This window comes from Camarhynchus parvulus, chromosome 1A (assembly GCF_901933205.1).
Source record: "Camarhynchus parvulus chromosome 1A, STF_HiC, whole genome shotgun sequence".
NCBI lineage: Eukaryota > Metazoa > Chordata > Aves > Passeriformes > Thraupidae > Camarhynchus > Camarhynchus parvulus.
Window position 1 is genome coordinate 22,230,081 of NC_044586.1, and position 26,705 is coordinate 22,256,785.

At 49.2% G+C, this 26,705-nt stretch overlaps 1 protein-coding gene across 1 annotated transcript; it reads right to left on the reverse strand.

The window, feature by feature from the left end:
• Positions 1-386: 386 nt before the first annotated feature.
• On the reverse strand, positions 387-23,195 carry CSNK1E (casein kinase 1 epsilon). The gene is given in 12 exon segments (XM_030959830.1): positions 387-732; positions 1,266-1,331; positions 1,719-1,858; positions 1,963-2,155; positions 2,651-2,799; positions 4,298-4,468; positions 10,732-10,960; positions 11,651-11,791; positions 11,793-11,800; positions 11,965-12,075; positions 18,791-18,878; positions 22,957-23,195. Coding segments are annotated over 10 exon segments (1,251 nt in total). The 5' UTR covers positions 18,867-18,878; positions 22,957-23,195; the 3' UTR covers positions 387-732; positions 1,266-1,298.
• Between the last annotated feature and the right edge of the window lie 3,510 nt (positions 23,196-26,705).

Below are 26,705 nucleotides of genomic sequence, written 5' to 3' on the forward strand. Positions count from 1 at the left end.
GGATCAGGGAAGGCTGGCACTTCTCCCAACAGCCAAAAAAGAAACCGCAGAGAAGCCACCCAAGGGAAGGAAGCCCGAGTCAATGATTAGGCTGTTGCCACAATTCCCCCTCACAGCTTAAAATGTGTTTAATGCTTGAGAAAATAAATTCTGTTATAATAATAAAAATCAGACTTCTACCATCAAGTGTGGCTGGAATCTGATTCCCTCCTGGCCCACAAGACTCCTGAAAAGAACAAAACAAAAAAGACCAAAAAAATACCTCACCCACCCACCACCAACCCCTGCCCTCAGAAAAAAAGGAGAGCAAAGTTTAAATTTATATGGCTAGAAACCATATGATTTGAAAACAATATTAAAAAGAAAAATCAAAGCAGGAGAGGATAGCCAAGAAGACGGAAAAAAAAAAAAAGAGAGAGAAATCAAAACCAGGAGCAGAGAGTCAGGAGAGGGAACTGAGGGTAGCCAGTGGGGGCAGCGGGATGGGGCTGGGAGCAGCGCAGGTGTTCCCACGCGGCTCCCACGTCGTCGCAGCTCCTCGGAGGCGCTCACGCCAGGGACAGGCGGCCCTCTGGAAACGGCTCACACCAGCGCGGGGGCACAGCTCCACTCCTCATCGTTGGCAAAAAGAAATTCTGTTGGGTTTTTTCGTTTGGTTTTTTTTTTGTTTTTTTTTAAGGTTTTTGTTTGTTTTTTGGTTTTTGTTTTTAAAAGAAAAATACAGTGAAGACACTAAAAAGAGAATTCAAAAGAGAGAAAAAGGCAAGAGATGTTAGGAGTAAAAGCTCTTCCCAGCACTTCCATTGCCAGCTGGGGTGTAACAAATCAAATCAGCCCTTTCTTCTACACTCTGCCTCCCCTCAGAGTTACCTTGCCCAGCTACTGTCGTTTCCTCTACAAGAGGCACTCAGTTGCTGTACAAAGTCTTGCACACTTGATTACCTGCTCAGCACCCTCCACCCCAACACTGTCACACTGCCAGAAAAGCATTCATGAAGAACTAACGAAATGGCTCCCCAGCCCAGCACCTTTTCCACCCTTCCTATCCTCTTAGAGAACTGGAAGCTACCTTTACACTTAAGACAATCTGTTCCCTCAAAGTTTTGGCAGCCAACCTTATTCTTCCCTCTGAAGCAAAAAGACATCTCAAAGTAAGGCAAAAGGAAAGGAAATATACCAATCCCCCACAACAATATAAAGTATTAAGGCTTTTTTTTCCCAGCAATTCCCTCCTCAGGGGTTCCCAAGCATGAGTACAGGCTCACCTAAGCAAACACTGGTCCAGTGGCAATTGCTCCTCACTTCCCAAGGTGATCAAATGGCACACTTGTCTACAAAAGAAAAGGAAGAGTTGCTAAGGGCTGGAGAGGAAAAATAAAGCAAAAAAGGCACCAAAACAGAGAGGCTGCATGTTTCTCTCAGAACACCCTCCCTCTCAAGAGTTTACTGCTTTGCTTCTCCAAACCACTGTGGTCTGGAAGACAGCAAGATGAAGGTCTACTCCAAGCAAAGCAGAGAGCTAAAATGGCAGTACTCAGCACGGCCTCCAGAAAATACATAACAGAAGAGCAAGGGTATAACTTGGTACCACTCCCCTCACCACACCAGAAGCTTCCAGCTCATGTCAGCTCCAGCAAATCAGGCAAAAACTGCTCTGGGGCCTGTAGACCTTCTGGGACATCCAGGCCAAGGCCAGGAACACTGCAGCAGGAACTCACCTGTGATGCTGAAATCCGTGACACTTCTTGCCGCCCTGTGAGGTCAGATGAGGAGACGTTGGCAGGAGCTCCTCGGTGTAACCTCATGCTGACCTTCCGCTCCCTGTCCACTCTTGAGATTGCTCTGGGGGACGTGTTGCCTGTTGGGGCAGAGAAATGTCGAGACAAGAATATCAGTCAATAGCTTTGGTTCCCAGCCAACAACAGGGGTGGCACCCTCCCCCAGCTCTCCCACCCCCCTCACCGGACTGCTGGATTCGGGAGGTGGGGGTGGAGGCCATGGGCTCGGTGACATTGCGGAGACGGTTGGCAGTGGCTCCGGCAGGTGGGCCAGGGGGCAGCGCTCGTGTGGCTGACCCTCGGAGCTGCCCCATCCTCTCCTCCCGCTCGTGCTCTCGCCGCTCCCGATCCATATCCTCAGGGTTCCGGGCTGCTCCCTGAGAAGAGAAACCCCCACGCCACACATGGCTGTCAGGCAGGAGAGACAGCAGCAGCCCCGGACAGAAAACACATGGTGCTCCATCATGCCAAGGAAGTGGAGCTCCATGCCCAAAACTCCCCCCACCACCTTCATTGTACCAAGAGAGGACCTCATTCTATTCCAAAACAAAACAGATAAGAAAGCATATGAACTACAGCTGTTATTGCAATCCACATCTGTATCCCAGCTACAAATACACCTCTCTCCCGAAAAATTATCCCTACCTACCTCCAGCTATAGATTTACTGACACAAGTGCTCCATCAGACACACTCACTAATACAACAGTAACTATGCCCCCAGTTAGTTATACACCAAACAACTCTGCCTCGTCCCTTTGCTCAGGCTGTTCACCAGGGCTAAGCACAGACAGCAGGCAGCTTCCAACCCTCCTCCCCCATCTCCATGATACAAATTAATCCTGGTCCAGCCCTTTTGCCAAACACACTCACAAATTTAAGCATGTTCCAGTCAAAGACGTAGTCATAGGAGAAGCCTTGGCGGTGGAAGAGGTTGCGGAAGAGCTGCCGCAGGTATGAGTAGTCAGGTTTATCATCAAACCTCAGCGAACGGCAGAAGTTGAGGTATGTCGAGAACTCAGCTGGAGAGAGCAGAGAACAGCTGATGGCTGGGGTTTGCCATCCAACCTCCCTGCTCCCACCATGGAGCCACTGCACCCCTTTGGCAGCGGCTTGCTGGACCAGGACAGCACAAACACAGAGCTGAGCTGTGTAACACAGACTGAGCCTGCTGGTGGCACTGTCTTGGCCACCAAAAGGACCCCATCTCTCTTTTTACCAGAGAAAATGTTATGCATCTCTGTCTGTCGGCTTCTCCAAGCAAGACCTAGCAAGTCACAGTGCCTGCTGAAGGACAGCAGGAATGCAGGCTTAAAGAAGAGCTGGAGATGAGTTTTGGGAAGTTCAACTCTGAACAGAAGTCCTCCTAGCTCAGTAGCCTGTTGTAAACAGTGGTCAGAAGTAGATGAGAGGAGAAAGAGTGGGGCAGACACATCTGACACTTCCACTGACATTAGCCCATCACCTACTTTCAGCTCCAGGAACTTCCTGATCTGGATGTAGTTCCTAACTCTTTAGTAATTCTCACACGATCTCTCCTCCTCATACTTGTCCCGTCTCTCCTCCAACTCCTGTAAGATTTAAGTATCCACAACATCTTCTGGGAAGGATTTCCACAGGTCTCCACACTGGCTGTGTGAAGAACCACATCCTTTTGTTTTAAAGCTGGCAGAAACCAGCACTGTTTCTCTTCCAGTACAAAAACTGGGGCTACCAAATAATCAGCTCCCATCCAAACTTCTGCAGGCATAGCCAGAGAGTAGACTTCTATCATCTCTCTATTCACCTCTTTTTCCAGGAGACTCATTACTTGGGCAGAAATCAACTCACCTCTGGGCACGCTTTTGGCCCTTTCCTCAGTTATACCATATCCTTTGTGAAACAGTGGGATGGACCAGACCTATGCAGTGCATGCAAGGAGCAAGTGCACCATGGGTTTATGCACACTGTTTGGGATCCTTTCCTAGTAATTCCTAATGCTCCCTTTCCTCAGCAGCCACCGAGCACAAAACTGATGTTTTCACAGAACAGCTCATTGGTGAGTGGCACTGGTCAGCCAGAGCCTACTATTGTGCATGTGACCCAAGGACCAAGAATTCTCTCTGTTCTCACATACATTACTCCATGTTTACCTACAAATAACTGCATTTGCCACTTTACAGCCTAGTTATTCCTGGGACTCCCCATTAAACAGTAAAAATTCATCATCAGCAGCATATGTGCTCAGCTTAATGCCCACCCTCCTCCTTTAAAATGCTCACCGGGTCCTGAAGATCCCCCCTCTCAGCACTCCCATGCCCTTACTAATGTAAGGTTTGACTGTCCACAAAAACACACTTCCCCACTTCTGAACCCGAACTGTACCACAACCACTCTCTTATCCTTCTCATCGCCCGTGTCAGCAGCACATCCTGGTCTGGGGTATTGGCACTGCCCTTTCGGATTCAGGATTCCAGGGCGTTTCAGCAGGTGAACAAGCTAAGCAGCAGACAAGACAGCCATCAAGATGAGAGTACTTACAAGGGTACCCTTTGCAGAGCACCTCGATGGGCGTTGACATCTTTTTCTCGCTGATCCTCTCGTACTTTTGGCGCTTGGTGGCAGCCTTGAGGCCCTGCCAGGGCAGCGAGCCCAGGTTGAAATACATGAGAACATAACCCAGGCTCTCCAGGTCATCACGGCGACTTTGTTCTGTGAGAAGTTACAAAGGGGCAAGGAGTGAGCAGCAAACCAAACTGCTTTGGCAATCACATAGCTCTGGAGGTGAACACTGAATTAATGGAACAACCAACTCTCTCACTTTTCTGGTAGATTTCTATAGATAGTCAAACTTGTAGAAGACATTCCATAGCAAATTCCTGCGATGATGGTCATACTACAAGAGTTAAGTGCTCCTCTCCCCATACAGCCCAACCCACTTCATAACTAATGACTCTGACTAGCTCCTCACTTGGACAAGCCCTAATTCACACAAGAATTTTACATCTCAAGAACTGCTGCAGCAACCCTGCCTACTCTGCTCTTCCCAGTCCCAGAGGAAGGGCACCTACACTTCCCCACCCAGAATGATTCTTCAGTCCAGGGATTAGTCATGACAGAGGTAGTCACAGATAGACAAAGCTAACAGAGGTAAGTCCAACACACCCCTTTCAAACACATCTTCTTATTAAACTGCTGATAGTCTTCAAGCAGGGCAGAAACAAGGAACTAGGGACCCCTTCTTGTAGTAAACAACTTTGTTGATAGTAGAAGCCTAACATGTAATGTGCAAAGATGTCTTTCCAGCTTGGTGACATTTTTCAAGCTGTAGAGGAAAGGGGCACACTTTGAAGAAAAAATTCCCCTCCAAATGAGGAATGACTGTGTAACTGGCATCACTACCAACTCTACTTAGACCAAGGGTTGCCCTTAAGATGCCATTGGAAGGATGCATCTTTAGATGCTTACTTAAAAAACAAAAGAAACTCACCAAAAAACCCCAACATTTCACACTGACCTTGTTCTCTGGAATAGCCAAGCCATTTTAAAGTTTAAAGCTAGTTCAAGAAGGATTTGACGCAGAATCTGAACAACTGCAAATATTGCCCGGTTAACTTCTCCCAACTCCTCCAACATTGCTTGCAAATTCATCTATAAATCTTGCCAAGATTGTCTTGTTCTTGTTTCCCTCCCAAATAAAATAAACACTTTGGAGAAAGTACTTTACATCTCCAGAAAAACAACTGACACAGATAACAAGCAGGCAAAATATGGCTTAAGGGAGAGCACAGGGATAGAGGAAAGACTAAAGAGCTCCATCTATTAGATTAATTTACTACAGCACATTTTGCTGGATTCAGTGCCACATCCTGGAAGATATTGCAGATTATATACTAGTCTGTGAGCTGTCGGTATCAGATACATGCTACCACCTGCCCCATTCAAAGGCCAGTGGATCACTACAGCTATCCCTTTTTTCTGTTAGCTGAGCTGAATCATGACAAAAGAGCAGCTGTAGCAGGTCACAGATACACATATCCTCATGTAACAACACAAGCTGTGGGTCACAAGGCTCCTTCTTCCTTGTGAATCTCTCTCACAACCTCCAAGTTGTTTTGAGAACTCAGGGCTTGGCAAGTTAAAACTGTTCAGGGGGAAAATAAGTACTGTGGTTGCAGAAGGACAGGAGGTCTCATCACTCCATAAATGATAGGAGAGATCATTTGGGTCAAAGCACATGAAACACCACAAAAATGCCACATTCCAAGATGGTAGAGGAGAAATCAGCCCTGCAGATTCCCAAAGTGTCTTACTTTAAGCATGCAGAAATTACAGCATTTTTTGACCTCACTAACTTACTGTCTCAAGTTGCCCACTTTAAAGGGGCTAATACTTCTTAATCTTATCAGGCTACTGCCAAAGATAATTACATGACTGTCTGGGAGATACTTAGATGCTATGACAGGAACAGAGAAAAGAAACCCAGTTTTGCATTTAGCCTAAGGTTGGGATACGTGTACTCTCAGAGGGCTGCGATTACTCACCATGCATATCAAATAAACAAAACTAAACAATATTGGCTAATGACCTACATCCTTAGACAGGAGGCCTGTGGAAATGGAGTCAGAACACACACCCAGGGCTTGAAAGCACCGGAGACACGGATAACCTCAGTCCTGCAGTCTTGCCAGCCCTTGACTTATCCGCGCTGTAGCTTTATTACCTCTAGCTGTGGCTTCTTGACTAGAGCGTGGTGGTTCCCCTTAGAGGAGTAGGGAAAGGCAGGGCAGGAACCAGAGAAACCTACTGAACAAGCAAATCAGCCTTTCAGGAATAAATCAGGATGTCGCCTCCAAAATCTTGCTTGAGCTCCAAACTGCTTAGGGCAGGCTGAATAACACACCTCCACTTGTGTGAAGCACAGCACTTTTGAGCACAGCCACCAAGGCCATCCAGAACGGGATACATTCTGGAAACATATGCCTGGTTACAGTCCTAGCACTTTAGGGAAGGCCAGAATTAGAGACTTGAGAATAGGGTCAGTGCATGAGCCCTCACTGAAGGCACTGAGAGGGGTTAAAAACCAAATTGGGAAGCTAACTAGTATCCATTAGGTGTAGGCAAACACACCTTAACTGCGTCTTAACACAGCAATATGATCAAGGAAAAACAACTGCAAGCACAACACCTAATTATTAAAATGCCGAATGATAAGCGTTTGACTGCCCTGCACTCCCGATGTTTAGCACCTCACGTACGTGAGGTCACTGCAGCCCACTCAAACAATTTCAGTGAGACTCACACCCCTGATGAGCCTCAAGTGCCAACAGGAGGGGTCACAGCTGGGCAGCTATCTCAAAACATTGTAGCAGTCTGTTTCCTGTAACTCTATGTGCCAGATCCTGAATTAAACCTAGGAGGAGGGTAAAGGACAACAGTTCCTACTTCCCGTTTCTTTGTTTCATCTTCAGTTAGTATTACACACCTCCCAAAGTTTAATCACTTTTTTTGCAGGGTCAGGATACTAGATAACATTAAACAGCAAAGAGTTAGAAATAAAACTTTACACACCAAGGAAACATTATTTAGTGTTACTACTTCCACTTTTAGAAACCTGACAATCAGCGACTAATTCTCGCAGCATCTCTGGTCAGCAGGAAAAAAGTAAGATCTCACTTTTGAGCTTGAAAAGACAAAGAAAAATACAAGTGACGTGAATGCATCTGCTGAGCAAGTCAGTCCAGAAGCAGGATTATAGTCATGACCTGTGATACCACACCATACTTCCTCTTTCCATTTTATCTCAGCTCTCCTACAATGGGGTTTGTTTTTTTTTTAAACCAAGTTTATGAAAAATGTCTTTTCCTTAAGACACTCATCCTTTCCTCCCTCCTTCCCAAAAGCCCTTCCAATAGAAAACACAGGGTCGCCTTCCCACACAACCCAGCATGACCTCCCAAACCCAACCCACAGTTCCCTCCCACCCCCAGCGAGGCTCCCAGCCAGCCCACACCTTCACTCCCTTCCCAAAGCAGGGTCCTCAGAAGCCAAGTCCGGGGTGAGTGGCGGGACAGGACAAGACATGCTTGGGCAAAGACTGAAGACTGAGGACTGGTTGCCTCGGACACAAAGCTCATGACAAAACATTTCTTTGCAGCCTAAACTGTCTCCTGGTCCCCCTGTCCAAGGAGTGTTTTCCTCCACTCTGATCCTACTGAAGTGATGCTGCTCCCATGCAGAACTCCCTAGAAATCAGCTGTCTTCCCTGGAGCCAGCCCAGCAGCAGGCAGGCTTAACCAAGCAATGTTTTCCTGATTACATACTCAGATCTGATCTTGCACACGCTGGACTAGAGTTCCCCTTTCTCTCCCCACTGCATGGCAACAGCCTTTAAAAACACTCAAGAGTCTGGAATGGGTGACAGAGGGCAGGATGAGCAGGAGGCCTTATGATCTGCACAGCCTACACCAATACCATCTAGGACATTCATCTGGGAAGACACTGCCCCCCACCCCTCTGTCACCCAGACAGAGACCATCAGACTTCTCCCAAGACTGTCTCATGGGCACCCCGGGCATCTATTTCAGACATTACAGGCTACAGTGGGTGCAAGGGACTCTCATCCCTAGAGCATGTGAAAATTGACTGGAATGCGTGAACTGAAGCCTGCACAGTCCAATGACTCCCCCAATGGCAAGTCTCCAGCTGTGGAACCCTCCCCAGTTTTGCCTCCTACTTTTTTCCCCAGTCACCAGGAAAAGAATGTGTTTCCTCCAGACATCGGAATGCCCAACCCTTAGCTTGCAAATTCAAATAAAGGCATTTATTCATTTGCTATTCCTGTCACACAAATACCCCGGCACCTGGTTCCTTCTCTCTCCCTAGACCACATTAACGTTAACATTAAGACAGAGAATTTACTCTCTGAAAAGTCAAAAAATTCTGAGTGATGGTTCTCATGGCAATGCTGCTAACTCATAAGTATCTCTGTCATATACCCTGTGGCAAGGTCTTGAGAAACAGGAACTCCAGCTGAAACCCAAACACCCCCACCCCCTTTCCTCCAGGCAAGTCATGTAACCTTTATGCCGTTCAGGGCAACTATCGGCAACGTGGAGATAATACACCCGAGACCTGTTGCGCAGAGTAACTCACACCCAGACTCCCCCCCAATCAAAGGGCACGGAGAGAGCGGCGGCTGCACTCAGACCCGTGGCATATGCAATTTGCCCTTGGATTACTGTTTAGACATTGTTTGCTCATCCTGACACACAAGCCAAGCACCAGTAGTAAAGGGCTAAGCTGGGGTGGAATGAATAATGAAGTCGTTCAAAAGCCACAAGCAGACATTTAGCTTCTCGTGATCAGTTCAGGCAGAGCAGGCACACACAAAAGAATCGACAGACATAGTAGTGAGAATTATTTTGTGCATGTCTCCTTGTGGAAGTTACCATGGCTGTGGAAATCTTGACTGAGAATTCAACAGAGAGTCAGTTATATATATGCAGGTCAAGCCAAAATACAGAAGGCCAACTCAGAAAGCTCTACGAGAACTATTTTTATAACATGGAAGAGGTCAGGAGATTACAGCCCACTCTCAATACACAACACTCCCCATTTTGATATAAATAAAGCATTCTCCATCTAAAATTATATAGTATTAAGCAAGGAAGACGGTGGGAAAAACTGCTTTATTTTCTGCAGGCCAAGTATTGACTTCAGATATCTGAGAAATATCTGCAAGAGGGGAGAATTCAGGAAGAATGAGGACATGAAATTCTGTGAAAGCTGTTAGTTTAAAAGGTTTGAGTGCCTTGCTCTGATTTTCAAATTCCCAGGTTAGCTTATACACTTGAGAAGAAGGGCCTCCCAGAGATATAAACAATCTGCAAGCACAGCAGATACTTCCCTGCGTCCAAGAGGCAAGACAACTTTGGTGTTTCTGTTCCTTAAGAGTTGCCAGCCAATAGCAGAACCAAGTCAGCCTGTTCCAAATGGACCCTACAGTAACTAAGGAAGCCTCACACTGTGAACAAAGTTTAGCTTAAATTTAGCAGAGAAAGGAGGTCAAATGCTGGAATGAAGGTTTTGGGCAGAGAATAGAAGAGAAAACTGCAAGAGGTTTTCAAATATGGTCCTCAGAGCCACCAGGGGCTGACTCCCAGGACAAGAGTTTGGGTAACTTCAGGAGGTTTAAGTTGGTGGGTACTAACCTGCACAAGGCCTTTACAAAACCTGGGATGATGGTCATCACCAGTGTAAGACCTGGCTGAACACTCAGCACTCTTTTCCAGCCTAGTTTCATCCCTTCAGTACTAACCACACACATTAAGGGCAGAACCCTACTTCCCTGAAGTTGCCTCACTGGGTTAGTGCAGTTCACAGACACGCATATATTCTGAAGGCCTGTGACAGCCAAGCCTCAATCACAGAACAGAGGTGTTCAGGCAGCTGGAAGCCTCCCCTCATTTCAGCTTCTTGTGTATTTCCAGCACATCCCCATCCTCAGTGGTGGGTAACACCATATTGCAGTGAGCCTCTATCTTCCAGCTCTGACAGCTACAGAACAATCACTAATGAAGGCACTCAGGAGTCAAAAAGACAGGTTTCAACTGCACATATTCCTAAAGGCTCAGTGCTTGTGAATGTCTCCTTTACACATCTAATCAGCCTGCAAAAATTGTGCAAAGGCAGATTTAGTAGGAGCAGAGTCAGGGAGGTCACAGCCTTGATGCTCAACAGGGCCCTCTGCACTGAGCAGTGCACAAACACAGATCAGGAGATGATTTCTGTCTTCAGGAACTCAGAGTGCCACCACAGCAGCAAAAGTAACACAGGTGAACCTTTTAAGTTATTTGCCCACCATCTCAAGGCAGGTCAGCAGCGGAGTCAGGCAAAGAACCCAACCCCTCCTTCTGGGGATATGCAACCTCCCCTGGAAAGCCCCAGCGAGAGGCAGCAGCAAGCAGGCTCACCAATTCCCAGGTGGGTGTTGATAGAGGCATAACGGGCTGTGCCAGTCAGGTTCTTGTTTTCCCGATAAGGGATGTGCTGGTGGGTCCGGGCGTCCCGGTACTTCTTGGCCAAACCAAAATCAATGATGTATACTAGGTTGCCCTTTTTGCCAAGGCCCATAAGGAAGTTGTCTGGCTTCACATCCCGATGGATGAAGTTCTTGGAATGAATGTACTCAATACGGCTGATCTGGAGGAGGCATAGATAAATAAATAAACAGTGAGACAAGTAAGAAACAAACCTATTTTAACTGCGTCTGTTAAAAATAGTACCCTGTCCAAGACACTGGCCCGTCAGAGCAAGAAAAGGACACTTTGCATTGAGTATCAGTGATGACAGCCAAGGAAATGACACCCTCTGGATGCTGCAGGATCTGGAGATAGAATTTAACCCTGCACACCAGCTCAGTCCTCACTCTGGGAAGGTCATCATTAACATCACAAGGAAAGATGGGAAGCAAGTCTACAGGGACTAAAATGTTGAGCTTCAGCATTGACAGCTCTAACTTTTGAACTTAGCTGGGCCAGGAACAGAACGGGTCTGTCCAGAAGAGTTAAGGGTCTTGAACCCAGGGCATGAGCAGTGGAATTAACATGGGTGCCAATAATTCATCAGGCAGGCAAAGGTATCTATGTGTGCAACACTAACACGAGGCGAGCAGCAAGCAAAGGAAGGAGGGATGGAGATAAGGAAATGCCACCAGTGCCTAAGTTCCAGGCCCCCAACTTCATCAAGAAATAGAAAGCTGGCAGCCACTTGTGCTAAATGAAGAAAGCCTCAGATACAGCAGTTCTCAAGCAGAGGGGATGGGAAGGGAGTGTGTGGGGGGAAAAGGCATGGAAAAGGAGAGTAGGCACAAATGCTTCAGAGGAAACTTACCATCTGGTCTGCCAGCAGCAGAACTGTCTTGAGACTAAATTTGCGGGAACAGAAGTTGAAGAGATCTTCCAGGCTGGGCCCCAAGAGTTCCATCACCATCACATTGTAGTCCCCCTCTGCTCCACACCACTTAATGGAAGGGGATACCCACTGGGGAAAGAAAAAGATTTAGCCCAGGGAACAGAGAGAATAGATGTTGAACCCCCTGCTGAGAAGATCATGTGTAACACCAAATCATTTCTTTTCTAAAGCCCTCCAGAATAATTTCCTTCTCCAACCACTCCCCCAGCCCCATCCTTTCCTTCCCATCTCACCTCCTCCCTGCATCATCTTGTAGAACTTGCTTTCAATGTGGAGCTGGGGATGCTTGGTTTTGACACATTCCAGTTTGATGGCCACCTCTTCACCAGTTGCAATATTGGCTCCTGCATAGGAATGAGAGTGAAATGAAGATTGCACAAGCGTCTACTGAAGTTAAACACTTTTAACAAGGCCCGTAAAGATGCCAAGGCCTTAAGATTTGCCCTGAAATTTATTCTCTATGACAGAAATGAGATTCAGTCACTTCAACTTCATACGGTTTCCAGCACTGCCATTTGTAAATGCAACCCAGAGAGAGGCACATGAATAGGAAACCTGGTCTGATCCTGAAGTCAGTCTAGAACAACAATCCTACACGTGAACTGCCTTGTTATCTCAAAAAGTGACTGACTTTGGGAGGTCAATCTGCACATATCAACAGTACCTAAACCGAGTGGAAATTGTAGCTCCCTCTGATCATAAACCTAGCCCCTGGACCCAAGCAGCCCTCAGGCAGTGATATGGAGTATCTCTTCCCCAGAAAAATTACTGGTTACCCCAGTTACATCATTTCAACACAGCCAATTAGTTCAGGAGGAGACATTACTAACATGCCAGCTCTCTCTGTTTTCTCCACAGCACTGACCTGCTCAATACAGACAATTTCTAAATCCCCCGCTTCTCCCTCTCCTGAGGGTTTTAGTAATACCTTTATCTTTTGCCGACACAGAAACATTTGCTATATCACAAATTAGAAGCATGAAAAAATAAGCGAATCCGGTCCTGAATTAAGGTGGCTGGACACCTTTGTTGAAGGCATTGCTAGATACTTTGCAACGACACTAAACCACCACCCCACACACTTCTCTCTGAAAACAACTGAGCTGCCAGCTGCAAAAGCCAGCACTGTGGTCCCAAAGTGCACTGTCAAAGAAGGAACAGGCTGCTCCTTTTCTTGTACTAGCTGAAAAGATTCCAGATGTTTCACATCATCCTAAAATGGAAAGAGGGAATATCTGTACATGGGTCACGGGAATGACACTCAAGACTTGCTTTTCTCCTCCCCCGCCATGCCCGCTTCACACACTCTGACAAGCCCTTCCTCATATCTGAGCTATCAGAAATTGCACTTAAACACAAATCAGAGAGCACCCCTCATCACTAGCAGCTTATGAACACTGCCATAAAATAAACTTCTCCAGAACATGCATGCCAAACATGAGCTGGAGTCAAAGGTGATGTTTTCCAGATATCACATAGCTAGTTTTGGTAGGTCTGGCTAATTTGTGCCTCCTGAACTCTGTGATAAGACTTTGAGAGTCCACAAGGACAAGCTGCAGATAAATCTCTTCATTTATCCTCTTTCACATGCCGCCTACACAGTCAGGGACCAAAGAAAAGAAGGAAATGTTCACACAACTGGATTGCTTCTCCCCACGGATCCAAAAGAGATCCATCTCCAATTGAAGAGTTCTGGCTTGTACACAAAGTTAGCCAAGAGCTGCCTGCTAGCAAAAACACATGATCTAGATGCTGCAGTGCTGGGTTGAGACAGACAAGCTGCTAGGAATTTATAAGAGAGCAACAAAAACGATTGGGGCCTAGAGGGATTGATTTACTAAGGAAGATTAAAAGAGCTAAATATGTAACATAGACAGAGATACAACTAAGAAGGGTGGGGAGGAAGAATGGGACATGACAACAGTCTACAAATATTTGAAGGCTGTAAACACTAAGGAGGGAGAGGAATTATTTAGGGTGCTCTGAGGGAGGGGAAGGAGGAGCAATGGGATTAATTTAATACAGATTTTAAAGCAGGATCCAGGAGAAGGGAAAGGGGAAAAGCCATCCTGAGAGGTAGAAACATTTGTCCAATGCTTACTTTTGAAAAGATGCTGGCATTTTCCACTTAAAAAGTGGCAGCCAGAAAAACAAGTCCATACATTCCCTTCACTCCACCAGACGGCCCTTCTTAAAAGCACCAGGCAGGTGCAAGTAGGAAAAGAGTAAGAAAAGGGACTAGTATCCTTCCACCTTTCAAATTAGTGTTCAACCACCGGCCCTCATCCAGCATGGAAACACCCAGGACATGCAAAAAACATAAGAGCACTTCCTTGCCTTGTCTCCTTCCCCTGCCTTTGTAAAGACTTTCCTCCAAATCCTCTGAAGCAGCTCCCTTGTCTGCTCCCCAGGGAGAATTTTTCCCTCTCCCAAGACATTTTCTGACACACAAGCAATGATGAGTCTCTCTGACTTTTTGCAGCATTAGCATTTTGAATGAACCTGATTCCCAAAACATTAACGATGGAAACATGAATGAGTTTTCATCTCCACATTACCCTGGGTGTTCAGAAACATGGAGATGCATCCATGACTGGGCTGTCTGCAGGTAGGGAGTGTTATCTGTGGGTACATAGAGCTGGAAAAGGGGAAGCAGGGGTAGGCATCAAGAGACTCAGATTCCTCAAAATGTGATGATGCAATTCAGATGCTCAGATGGCCTTCAGCCCCACCTTCCTCATAGCCCAAACACAGCTGTTACTTAGAGAGAGAAGCAACCCTGTGGCCTAGAAGAGCACAAGTAGAGGATGGTTTGGGTTGGAAGGGACCTTAAAGATCACCTAGTTCCAACGCCCCTGCCATGAGGGACACCTTTCACTAGACCAGACTGCTCAGAGCCCCATCCAACCTGGCCTTGAACACTTCTAGGGATGGGGCATCCAGAACTTCTCTGGGGTGCCTTTTCCAGTCTCTCATCACCCTCATAGCAAAGAATTTCTTCTTAATATCTTATCTAAACCTTTTTCAGTTTAAATTCATTCCCCTTGTCCTACCATTATGTGCCCTTGCAAAAAGTCTCTCCCAGTCTTTCTTGTAGGCTTCCTTCAGGGAGGGAAGGCTGGAACTAGGTCACCCCAAAGCCTTCTCTTCTCCAAGGCTGAACAATCTCAATTCTCTCAGACTTTCCTCACAATAGAGGTGCTTCATCCCTCTAATCATTATTGTGGTCCTTCTCTGGACCAATCTGACCTATTCTTTGCTCAGGGGGTCACTGTCTGAACTCTTTAGGCTTGTTCCCTCTCCAAACCTCATCATATCTACAAGTTGCTCCCTGTACCATTTCTTGGCTAGAGATCCAGCGAGATCGAGACCACCACTAGCAAGAAGGGAATTTAAGGGCAGGAGTCTTTCTGATCCTTTGTTCCATGCTTCGACCACCATCTTTTTTAAAGCTACAATTACAAAAGCAACAGTTCTGTGCTCTCTTTACAGACTGGAAAGCACCGTGTTTCAGACAAATGCAGCAGAGTCTGCTAGCTTCAGCCACACAGAGACTGACTGTAGGATGGGGGATAATTCCTAACATCCTCCCCCAGTCTCGCTCCGCTGTGGGGGCTGCACAAATTCAACTCATTCATCACAAGCTCTTTGAAACGGGGCCCCGGGGACAGGGGATGTCACCGGCTGAACAGGATCTTTTCAGAGTGGAATCCTGACTGCATGTCTGATACAATAAACACCGCCCTCCCGGAGCATCGGGGGCAACAGGCAGAGGCCCCACACTCCCCACCGCCTGTGCCTCTCTCCGCAGCCTGCCGAGGGAAGAATGGAGGGCTGGGAACAGATGGATGAAGGCAGATAGGGCGAGAGAGAGTTAACAAGCCAGGAAACAAAGGGAAGGCACTCCCCTCCCAGCAAGGGAGGAGCCTGCCACCAGGAACTGTCCCCAGCCAGCTCAGGTCCCAGCATGCTTTGTCTGCCCAGCTCCTCTCCACCACCAGTGTGCATCCCGGCCAAACGATTCCTACTCGTCCAGCAACCCTGCCCTGCCTCTTGGCCAGCACCTCTGACAAAGCACCTCCCCCTCCAGCGGCCCAAAGGTCTCGGTAATTCCTCTGCAAACTGGGTTTTGCCCTTCTGAACGAGCATTTCTAGAGATAAATGGGCTAGCCAAGGCCCATGGGCAGCCTGATCTCATTTCCCACCCTCTCAAAGCAATGCGGGGAGAATATTCCACCTAGCACACCTACCCCTCAAAGTAGGGCATGGAAGGAATGTGCTTCAAGACCCAGCTAAGGATTAACACAGTCCATCCTTTGTGTCTACCCATGTAAAAATCCAAGTTTCCTTCTGACAGACAAAAAACCTAAAACAAACCCCAAAGAGGACAGCACTCAGCACCCACTGGTTACAGAGCAGGCGAAGGTAGTAACACCCTGAAAGAGAGAAGCTGAGGATAAACCATACAGCCCCTGCTAATCCTCAGAGACAGACAAGCCCTGCTGTGTGTCCGCACCATTATCAAAGGAGAGAGCTGTGAGGTGGACCTGGTGCAGGAGAGAAGTCCTGGTGAATGAGTCCTTCTGTCTGCAGAGCAGGCCGTGAGAGCACAGCACGAGCATCAGCGTCCTCCAGACGCACCACCACAGACTACATGCCCAATCCCTCCAGGCTGGGGAGTCACCCAGGCTCCATGAAGTCTCACTATCACTGCTTCAAAACATGCTGGCTTGCACCTCAAGGAACATCACAAGGGCTTTGATATTGCATTCAAGTAACTTGGTTGAATCCTGCCCTGCTCACCACACTGGGGCACTGGGCTTCCTGTGTTTGGTGACAGGCAAGGGCAGGCACAAGCCCCTCACCAGGGGCTATTTTCCATACCTGCTTTGCACAGGTGGATGACCTGTTACATGGTACAGAGCAAGACAGGATCAGGCCTTTCTGTTCAGTACCTCCTTTCTCTCCCCACATGTACCCCAAATGTTTAGCAAGATCCTGACAATTTACACTGTCCTAGAGAGGGTCTGGAATGCTACAAGCCCTAGCATAGGTGGAAAATGCTGTGTCTGAGCTATCACCCCTGAATCCTAGCACCTGGGAGTTAAAAGCACCATCACCCAAGACACTAACTGGTTGGAGGGCCACAGAGGAGCGGCATACAGGAACAGGCTGCAGTAAAGGCAGCACACGGTGCAACTGGGATCCCAGATCCATTATTTATCATCTTTGTTCATGTTCTGGATAAAGGTGGCAACAAAGCCTGTTACTGATGATTCCCACAGGACACTTAATCAAGAGGGGCTGCCAACACCAATCAAGAGAGAATAATAAAGCAAGAGGGAACTGGAGATAAAAACCAGAGGTTGAAAATAGACGGTGATTTACAATCACAGGAAAATGTAATCTGAACTAGAGGTATTCAACGAAAGGGATTTGGGGAGGGATGGGAAGATGTTGGAGATCCTAGAAGAGCTCTCCTACGATACAGCTGACAGTGCATTAAGGCCAATTCTGAAACCTGATAGTGCTGGTGATGGGGAAAGCCAAGGAGACCCAAAGCAGCCTATGTAGAGGCATCACATTACAGATCACTCGAGGGTAGTCCTCCACTGCCAGGCACTGGAAATGCCACACCTCAAAAGCAGTGTTGGCTCCAAGCTGTCCAGCAGATGAAGAAACTAGGAAAAATTGAAGGACCAGCAAAAGTGAGGAGTGGTGGATGTACTAGGAAGCAAAATACAATTCAACTGAACAAATTAACAGTCAAGGAGCACATGATGACCACCTGCAAGTACCCAAAGTGTCACAGACATTTCTTTTATGAAAAATCCTCTCTTAAGATTTTCCTGCTGAAGCTGAGAAGTTCAGCAACCAGACATAAACAATAGGCTATCTGCTGCTGTGGAATGTAACAAGTCTGCCTGGATTGGCCCAGTTTAGATGTTTAGAGTTGGTGACCAATCCAGAACTGAGATCTCTCAGACACAGTCTGAGAGAGCTAGTTTGTTATTCATTCTTTACTTTCTATTGTTAAGTAGCTAGCAGCCTCTGGAAACTTTCCCTTTCTTTTTCTTTTTAGTATAGTTATAATAGATGTATATATCATAACGCAATAAATCAAGCCTTCTGATCATAGAGCCCATCTCGTCTCTTCCTTCACCCCAAAAACCCTTGTGACAACCGTCAACACCCAAAGGGTGCAGACACCAAAGCAGAGGGCAGCCCTTCCACTGGCCTGCAGGAGCACAGCAGAACAGGCAGTGGTGAGAACCAGAGACAGGTAACACCAGCCCTCATGGAGGGATTGGGCAGGCTGCTGGGTAGGCTCGCCACTCTGGCCCCACATGGTTTGAGCCAATAAAAACATGAGCAGGCAAGCATCAGGGAATATATCTACACATCAGCACACCGGCTTGGAAGAACTTGTACCCAAGTGATCTGCTGTGGTAACAGGAAACCCAGCACCTCATGGGCTCTGTCCACTGAGCTTCCCAGCTCAGGTCATTCCAGACATTAATTCTAAATCCCATTACAGATCTAACAGATCTGAGCCCTGGAACTTCAACCAGACCAGGCTCTCTGACCTGTTTTACACCTCCTGTCTCAGACCTTTCTCTTACAGGTCCTGGACCACCTCTTCCCACTACCAGTCTTCCCAAAACTGTATTCCTTCTATCCTTGAAGGAATAGCCATGTCCTCCCTTTCCACCACATGCTCTGTGTACAGAGTTTAAACCCACACACACCCAAGCTCAAGAAAGGGAAGTGAGAACGCTGGAATAGGGTGTATGACAAATATGCCCCAAACAGTCCAAGTCTAAATCAGTCTGATCAACCCCACTGTGTCTTCAGTATGTGGTAAGGCAAAGCTGAGCTCATCCCCTTTTCTTTGCCATGAGAAGGCCAGCGGCCACTAGCAGTATTCCGTCAGTTTTTTCTCTTCTCCACCCCTTCCAACCTTACATGGTGCCCACAAATACCAACAGGCAAGAAAAACAACCCCAAAACAATGATGCAATTGAGAAAACCAACCTTGAGACAGACTCTCACACTCACCTAGGTAAATGTCTCCAAACGAACCACTGCCAATCTTTCTGCCCAGCCGATATTTGTTTCCCACTCGAAGCTCCATGGTTCAGTCGTGCTAAAAAAGAGGCACAGAAAGAGCAGTGTCAGAGCAGAAACAGGAAGTGAATCATGTAAGACTGCAGAAGAGACCTCCCCACTTCACTCAGAGGCTGAGTAGTTTTAAATCTTTAAATACTTCACTTTTTACATGGCTTCTATCACCTCCCCTGATCTCGTGAACTTTCAGGGACAACACGAGCAAGAAACACTGCAGGAACAGAACACTCTCAAGCATGTTTTTCCCACGTTCCCATTACTAGAATGAAGCATGACTGAACCTCTTCCCCACCTTTTTGCTCAGAGACTAGGAAGGGGTTCAGGAAAGCCCTTCTAAGAAGGTTTCAGTGCATAATCATGCCACACTACTGTAAAGAGGTACTGCTTCTTGTACCTTATAGTACCTGGCACTGGGACAGAAGTACCTTGTGAGACACCAGAAGTGTCAGGCATAATAAACCCTGTGAGGAGCTTCCCTTTGACCCAGCCCTACTCCAACACCTCGATGAGGATGGTGGGTAAAGCACAGGACCCAAGGGCTGTGAGGGACACACAGAGTGCCAGGAGAAAGCGACTCCTCTCCTAGGCAGGGGCCAGCACAGGGAACTGGGAGGAGACATCTCGCTGAACTGAACCCTGCCAGGCACACACCGGCTAGGAATGCCCCTTGCTCATCTCCACACGCTTCTGCTGATGTGATCACCACCTCCTTTGGTCTACCTGAGCCTCTCCAACTCTCCTGCCTACCTAGGTGTGCCAGCTGTTTGTTTTTAGCAGCTCAGGCCTTTCCTCATCCCTTTACTTGAGATGATTAGCTAACCCTTTGACCTGACATACCCCATCAACATGCCCAGACTCAGCCTACTCACCTTCCACAGAAAACCAACTAGGTGGAAGGACCACAGCCACAGTTTTATTCTCTTTGCCAACCTCAACTTCTGCTGCAAACACCTTGGCCAAACACAGCTCCAGCAGTTCCCATCTTAACAGCCTCCTTTCCCTTGCCTCTTCTATGGCCACCAAGTTATTCTAGGAACCACATCTCTTCCTGAGACAGACAACGTGTCTCCTTTTAGAGGGATTTGCCACAGTCCTAATTTATGCAATGCCACATTATTAGCGTACAAAATGCAGACACAGAGCCTGTTGGGGACAGGAAAGGTGAGGAATGATTCATGTTTTCACAAGTGGGAGCGAGGAACTTTCCCTCGCTGGAGCTTGGTGGGAAGGAAGCACCATTGAAGGAAATAAAGGAGAAATAGCCTTGTGAGGCAGAAGTATAAAAAAATAATCCCAGCCACAGGATTCTGAGCATACTATAAACCCAGAGCTGCTTCTCCTGCCCCAGGAGATGGGATTACAAAAAGAAGAATGGACGGGCTGCGGAGATGTACAGGGAAATAATCCTATCAAGGCATTCAGGGGACATTGTGAACCCTGAAAGCAGAGCTCCTGTCACCAGAAACCACACACAAAACACTCAGAGGTGGAGTCCCCTCACCTAGCATTTGCTTATGCATGTGGGTTTCTGGGCATCTGAAGTCTACAAAACCCCGTGGCTATTTCTGACTTTCTTACTACCAGGAATGTAGGCAGAGCCTTGGGAACTGAACCAGGAGGCAGGCGTACCTGGGTGAGGGCGCAGCAAACAGACATGATTTTTATCCGCTGCCTGCTGTTCTGTATAACCACATTAACATACATCTGACTTGCTGACACTCCTGCTCCAATAAACGATCAAAGGTCTGTGTCCCCGGGAACCCGCCACACCACTGTCAAGAAGACAGCTCTCGATCCTCCTTCCTTCATGGAGTGTTTACCCAGGCTGGGAACCCCAAACACCTCCACTTGAGCCCAGTTCCCAGCTGGGGCGAGCACAGCCAAGCAGAAGGCAGAGACTGGGCAAGAGGTCCCGGGGGGGTCTGCGCCGCTCTGGGAGGCAGCAGGTACTGCTCTGCAACACCACAGTCCCAAACCTAAATTCGGACCCACCCTTCTGGGACAGGCAGGAGCCAGGTTAAGAAGGGATTCTCATACAACAAGGCAGCAGCCCTTGTAGCTGATTAAGCAACAGGCTCCAAAGGGGAATCTAAAAAATGCTCCGGGGCGGGGGGTGGAAGCGGGAAGCAGGATAATGGAGTAAAAAAAATCATGGTCTCGCACAGCTGTCATTTTGCCTTACGTCCCCCCCAACACACATACATACACAAGTGTGAGTAGAAAACCTGGGCTGAGGATAGCCAGAGAGCAAGAGCCTGGATTCCTGGTAAGAGGGCAGGACACACATGTCCCACCCCCTCAACAACTGCTCCAGGAGTTCAAACATCTATCCCATTTGCTTCTATTCCACACATGTACCCCCACCACCATCTACAGCTTCCGCCCTTTATCTTCTCATCCTCAGGTCTACTGTTACAAGGAAAAAAACTACCCACAAAATATATATTCTTATATGTGAAATGTGTATCACCCCTCTATGTATTATTTATACATGTAATATTTAAAAAGCCATCCCTCCTTCCCACCTCCCCTCTACAGCCTTAACCCCCCCAGCCCTGCCACCCTTCCTGCACTCTACAGCCAAGGCAGCATTCCCAGGGGCTGCAGGGCAATCATTTAGTTAAACCATTTAGTTTTCCATAAGGGATTAACACACATACAACCTCAGAGCGAGAGTGTGCTCTGCATGAGCGTTTGCATACGTGAATATCCAATACTACACAGCCTCAAAAAAATAATAATACTATCCAGCCGCCAGTGCTGCTTCCCCACACACACCATTTTGCACCAGCCCCTTTTATATAATATAAAATACCCACGTACAGGCACAAAGGCCATTATATAAACACACGATAAGAGTTGATATCACATTGCTGTGCCAGCAACGATGGCGACCAACGATGCATCGGTGGGGGGAGGTGGGGAGGAACCATCGAGAGGGGCTGGGGGACAGGAGGGACACCTCTGTCCCACCCGAGGGGGTCGCGAATGAGAAGATGCCCTGTCTAGCAAAAGCCATACAAAACCAAACGCTCGGCTCCATAATGGAGGCTGCCGATCCCAGCACTGCTCCGGCTTTCAGTGGAAGTGTAGGGAGTGGGGGCTGCTTTACCCATAGACCATTAAGGTTTACACGGCTTTTTTTTTTTTTTTTTTGGGGGTGTGTTGTTTGAAGGGGAAAAAGCATAGGCTAGGAAAACAGTAATTTGAACTGGCTTAAAAATGTGAAGGAAAAAAGAGAAAAAAATACATTTTGATTGAAATGCAAAACACCAATCCCCTCCAGACCCTTAGACACTTACAGAAAGGAGACCAGCAGATAAGATGGGGGGATAAAAGAGACCCCAAGCACAGAGCATTTGAACTACATTTGAGGAAGAAATAGCCACAACAGGAAAACAGGAAAGGGGGGACACACACCATAAAATATAATAATAAATGTGTCCCTTACACCCCCACCCCCTACAGGCAAACACTACGCGAAGACAGCCGTACCCGGGCTGTTATTTTTCCGGGTAGGTAACAAAAAGCTGCCACCCCCGGGAACGGCGCTGAACTTCTCCTCGTCCCCCCACTCGCACCCGGCCTCGGCCATTGACCCCCGCCCCTACCGCCCCCCAAGAGGAAACGTCGACTCCACAGTCCCCCCAATCGCAGACACCCCTTCTTCCCCGAAGGAGGCGATGAGGGGGGCCGGGGAGGGAGGCCAGGAGCATCAGCGAACGGAAGGAGTGGGGGGCTCGATCCCCCTGGGGGCGGCCCCCCGCCGGAGCCCCGCAGACCCCCGCCGAGAGCACACGGCTCCCCCCTCCCCGCCCGGCCCCGCCGGCAGCCAGGCAGGGCCCCGGCAGGCGGAGAAAGGGGAGAAGGGGGAACCCCCCCCCCAAAAAATCTGCCGGTGGCGGAGGGGGCGACCCCCTCGCCGCGCCCCCACAAAGGGGCTTTTGTCCCCCGCGCCCCCCCGGCCCGGCGCATCGCGCCCTGCCCTCCCCTCCCCCGCCCCCTCCCCCTCCCTCCGCGCACACAAAGAGCCGGAGGGGCCGCCTTTCCCCCGGGGTTTGCGCCCCAAGATGCGGGCGAGAGCCCCCCATACCCACCCTGACGGGAAGGGGGCCGTGTGGGGATGCTGCTCCGCCGGCTGTCAGGGGGCCAGGCGGCCGCGGCGGGGAGGATGACGGAGGATTGGGGAGGGCTGGTGGCGGCCGTGCCCGGCGCGTCCCTCCTTCGCTCGGCTCGGCGCGGCGCGGCGCTGCCTGCCGCCTCCCGCCCGCTCGCCGTCCCCTCCAGCCGGCGTGTGCTCGGCACAGCCCGGCGCTCACCCAGTTTCCATTGAGCCCCGGAGCCAAACCCACTGATGTCACCCAACGCAGCCCTGGCCCTCCTCCTCCTCCGCCTCCTCCTCCGCCCGCCGTTAAAGGCGCAACCGCCGCCGCTCCCGGCGCCTTCCCCGCCGCCGTCCCTCAGCTGCGGCGAGCGGGGCAGGCACACACGGCCTCGGTTTTGGGGGCCGCGACCCCCCCAAAAGGTTTCTGCTCAGAGTGGAGCACAGCCCGCCCATGGCAGCCCCCCGCAGCAGGGCGGCCCCGCATGGGGATGATCGAACGAGGGTCCTGGGTCCCATCGCGCTGGCCGCGGATGCCCAGCGGGGGTCCATCGGGAAGGCCCCACGCTGTTCAGGGCTCCTCAGCCCGCGCCCCTCAGGAGTGGGGATGCCCCTTGGGTAAAGCAGCTGCAAATCCACACAAATAACGAAGCACGCGCATCAAAGCTAATGTGGACAGACAGAGGTCCACGAGGCACCCACCAACAGATAGGTGCAAAGGTGGGACTACCCCCCAGACCCTGGGGTGTTTGCAGGCCAGGTGGGCACAACAAGTTCCAGAGCACCTCCAAAAGCCAGCTGAGTCAGGGGGAGCAGCCAGGATGTATCAGACCTATATGGGGCTATAGGAGCAGAGCCCTGGCTGGGGAACTGTTTGGGGGCTTCTGGGAGATGGGGGCTGGATGTGCGAAGGAGCCAGTGGAGGTGCTGTGGAGAGCTCTGGAGCAGGACTGCAGGAAAGGCTGGAGGCCAGTGTAGTGGGAGCTGGAAGGGACAGAGGGTCCTGTGGAGCAAGAGCCAGGTGCTGCCCAGCTTTGGAGGCACCAGGATGCTTGACCAGTAGCTGCTCTGGCACAGCCATGCCAAAGTCAAGAACCCCAGGTCCTGCAGCTGGAGATAAGTGTGATGGGGAAGAGCTCAGGAGCCTCCACACCAGAAGAGCCCTTGAGTGCTTCTAAGCCAGGCCCCTGATGTCACCTTCCAAATACACGACGTAAGCCTAGGCTGTCAGCACCAAGAGGCCCAGGCTGCCGCCGTGCTGGCACTGTGTGCTGCAGAGAGCAGTCATTGCTCCAAGTTGTACCGAGATGGGGGGCTGCAGCCTTCTGAGTGCCACTGCCAGCCGGTGCCTGTGCTGACTTGACAGTCCACTGAGACCTGGGAATTGTTCGCCTTTTATGCAAGCCTTTGGGAACCGGTACTGCTTCCCTCTCACAATGCTGGGCCTGCTTTATTGCACAACTTTGCCTGCACTTGGAGAATTTAAAATTTAATTGAGTTTTTCGTAGTAATGACATTTCCTTACACATGCTCCATTGAGCCTCTGTTTTTTCACAGCTTATGTAACAGTGAGCAGATGGGAAAGCAGGTAATAGTATGCAGCCACTGCTGGATCCAGCCGAGGGTTGCTCTCCCTCCCTGGGTGGGTGCACATCAGCGGAGAAGGGATTTGCCAAAGCCCAGCACCGCTCGTGACTTTGCTGCAAGTGGCAGGCTGATACAGGCACTGAGAGAGGTGGGCTCTGACACAGAGCAGGCAAGGATGGATCTGAATCAGCATCCAGGAGAGGCAGCTCTCAGCATGCCTCGTGGGCGCAGAGTTTGGGATGACACTGCTTGGCCAGCAGGTGCAAGGTCTGGGAGGACAGCGGCCATACCAACTCTCCCCCATTGCTGAGGCAGTGGGAGGGAATTTGAGGAAATCCCCTACGTAGATGCAGTCCTTGGGGATGAAGTTGGAGTGTGTACGGACACTTCAGCTACCTTTATTTTAATCATTGACAGCTTAAAATAAGAACTCTTTAATTAGAAACATTCCCTTAATTGAATTGTAATCAAGCTTTTAGTGCTGGCTAGCCATGTGATCTATTAACACCCACCTCTCTCCAAGCATTGCCTAGTTACACCTTTTCTCATGGAGTAATGTTTATTAAGGAGCCTGGGCCAGGGGCTGCTGATTTTGGCTATGCATGTAGCAGCCAGTACTGCAGGGACCCTGACTCCATCAGGGATGTCATTGCTCCAGCAGTGCCACAGGTAACTTCTGCCCCAGTGTCTGAAAAAGGAAGTTGTTATATATGACACAAGTAGCAGGCTCCCATCTAGAGAGAGACCAGCCGGGGTTGGGTTGAGGAGGGAATGAATTTGAGGGACAAGCAGAATCCATGCTCACAAATTCTGCTGGGCCATCTCCTTTCCTCCCAGTGATCAGAGTGGTGGGTAGCTGCAGCACTTTTTTCCTCTGTGCACCTCTCCAAAGAGGAACAGCTCCTCAGGTTAGCACTGTATTGGGCACCAACCAAGATACACTACAGACAACAGCACCTTGAAAGCTGTCTAACCCCCCAGACCCAGCGGTGAGACACAGCTCACACATTCAAAGCCACATTCCCAGATGAGACCCCAGGAGGCCTGACCTTGTCCTGTCTGCCTGGTTTGCTTGGAAGGGATCTTTGTGTGCAAGAGCATGGAAGGGAGCCCAAGCCCCTCAGCTCAGCTCTGCACCTGGAACAACTCATGTCTACCTTTCACAGGATTCAGATGTGGTCAGGGCACCCCTAGATGCTGCAGGGAGTGCTGCTGCTGAAGGCAGGCAAGCAGAAGATGGACTATGTTTGGCTGCTGTCCTATTCACATGCAAAGGTCTTTGATCCTTGGGCCGTCCCCAGTGCCCTCATTGCAGCGCTGTAGGGGAACCCATAGCAACGTGTTTTGAGCAGAATCTTGTAGGCTGGTGTATCCAAGGGGGCTACACCTCCCTGGGCACCCAGCCAGCCTCTCCACTGCCCATCATGTCATTCCTCAGGTAGGAAAAGAAAAGAAGGGCTAGAGTTGTGCTGTTTATTCACAGTGTCATGGCTGGATGGGTGGACTTCCAGAGTCACAGTATATGATATTCATAGCACCTAGTAAAACTCACGGGAAAGCTGAGCTCCAGTGACCTAGCAGGCCTCAGAGAACTGCCAGGTCATGTTTGGCAGCTCTGCCTGATCAACAGAATCCTATTTCACCCACTCTCTGGAGAAGGACAAACACCTTTGAAGACCAAGATCAGTTTGCCACAGAGACACTTGCATGTGCTAGGGAAGTGTGAGCAATCAGGGAAGGAGCAGACAAAACTTTGACACTGTGCTGAGGTTCTACTTCTCCAAGGCCAGTGAAAGTAAGAGCTGGGAAGCGAGAACAAACACATTGCCACCTGCAATTCAAGAGCAAAGGTACCTGAGGAGGAAGGTACCTGTGGCTTGACACGTCCAGCAGGGCTGCCAGAGTTCTTCAAAGCATTGACTCACAGCTCATTCAGAACATGCAGCCCCTACTCCAAAAACAATGATCGACGTTCATAGGGTCTCTTTTACACAGCATACACATAGTTTCTCAGTACTTTACAAATAATAATAGATTTGCCTTTTCAGTGCACATACTGAGCAATACAGCAGCATTTTAGAGAAGATCCAGCACTCCTGGGGGGAAGGTCAAATGCAGCCTGCAAAGTGGGGATGCTGATCTGAGCACTTTAGCAGA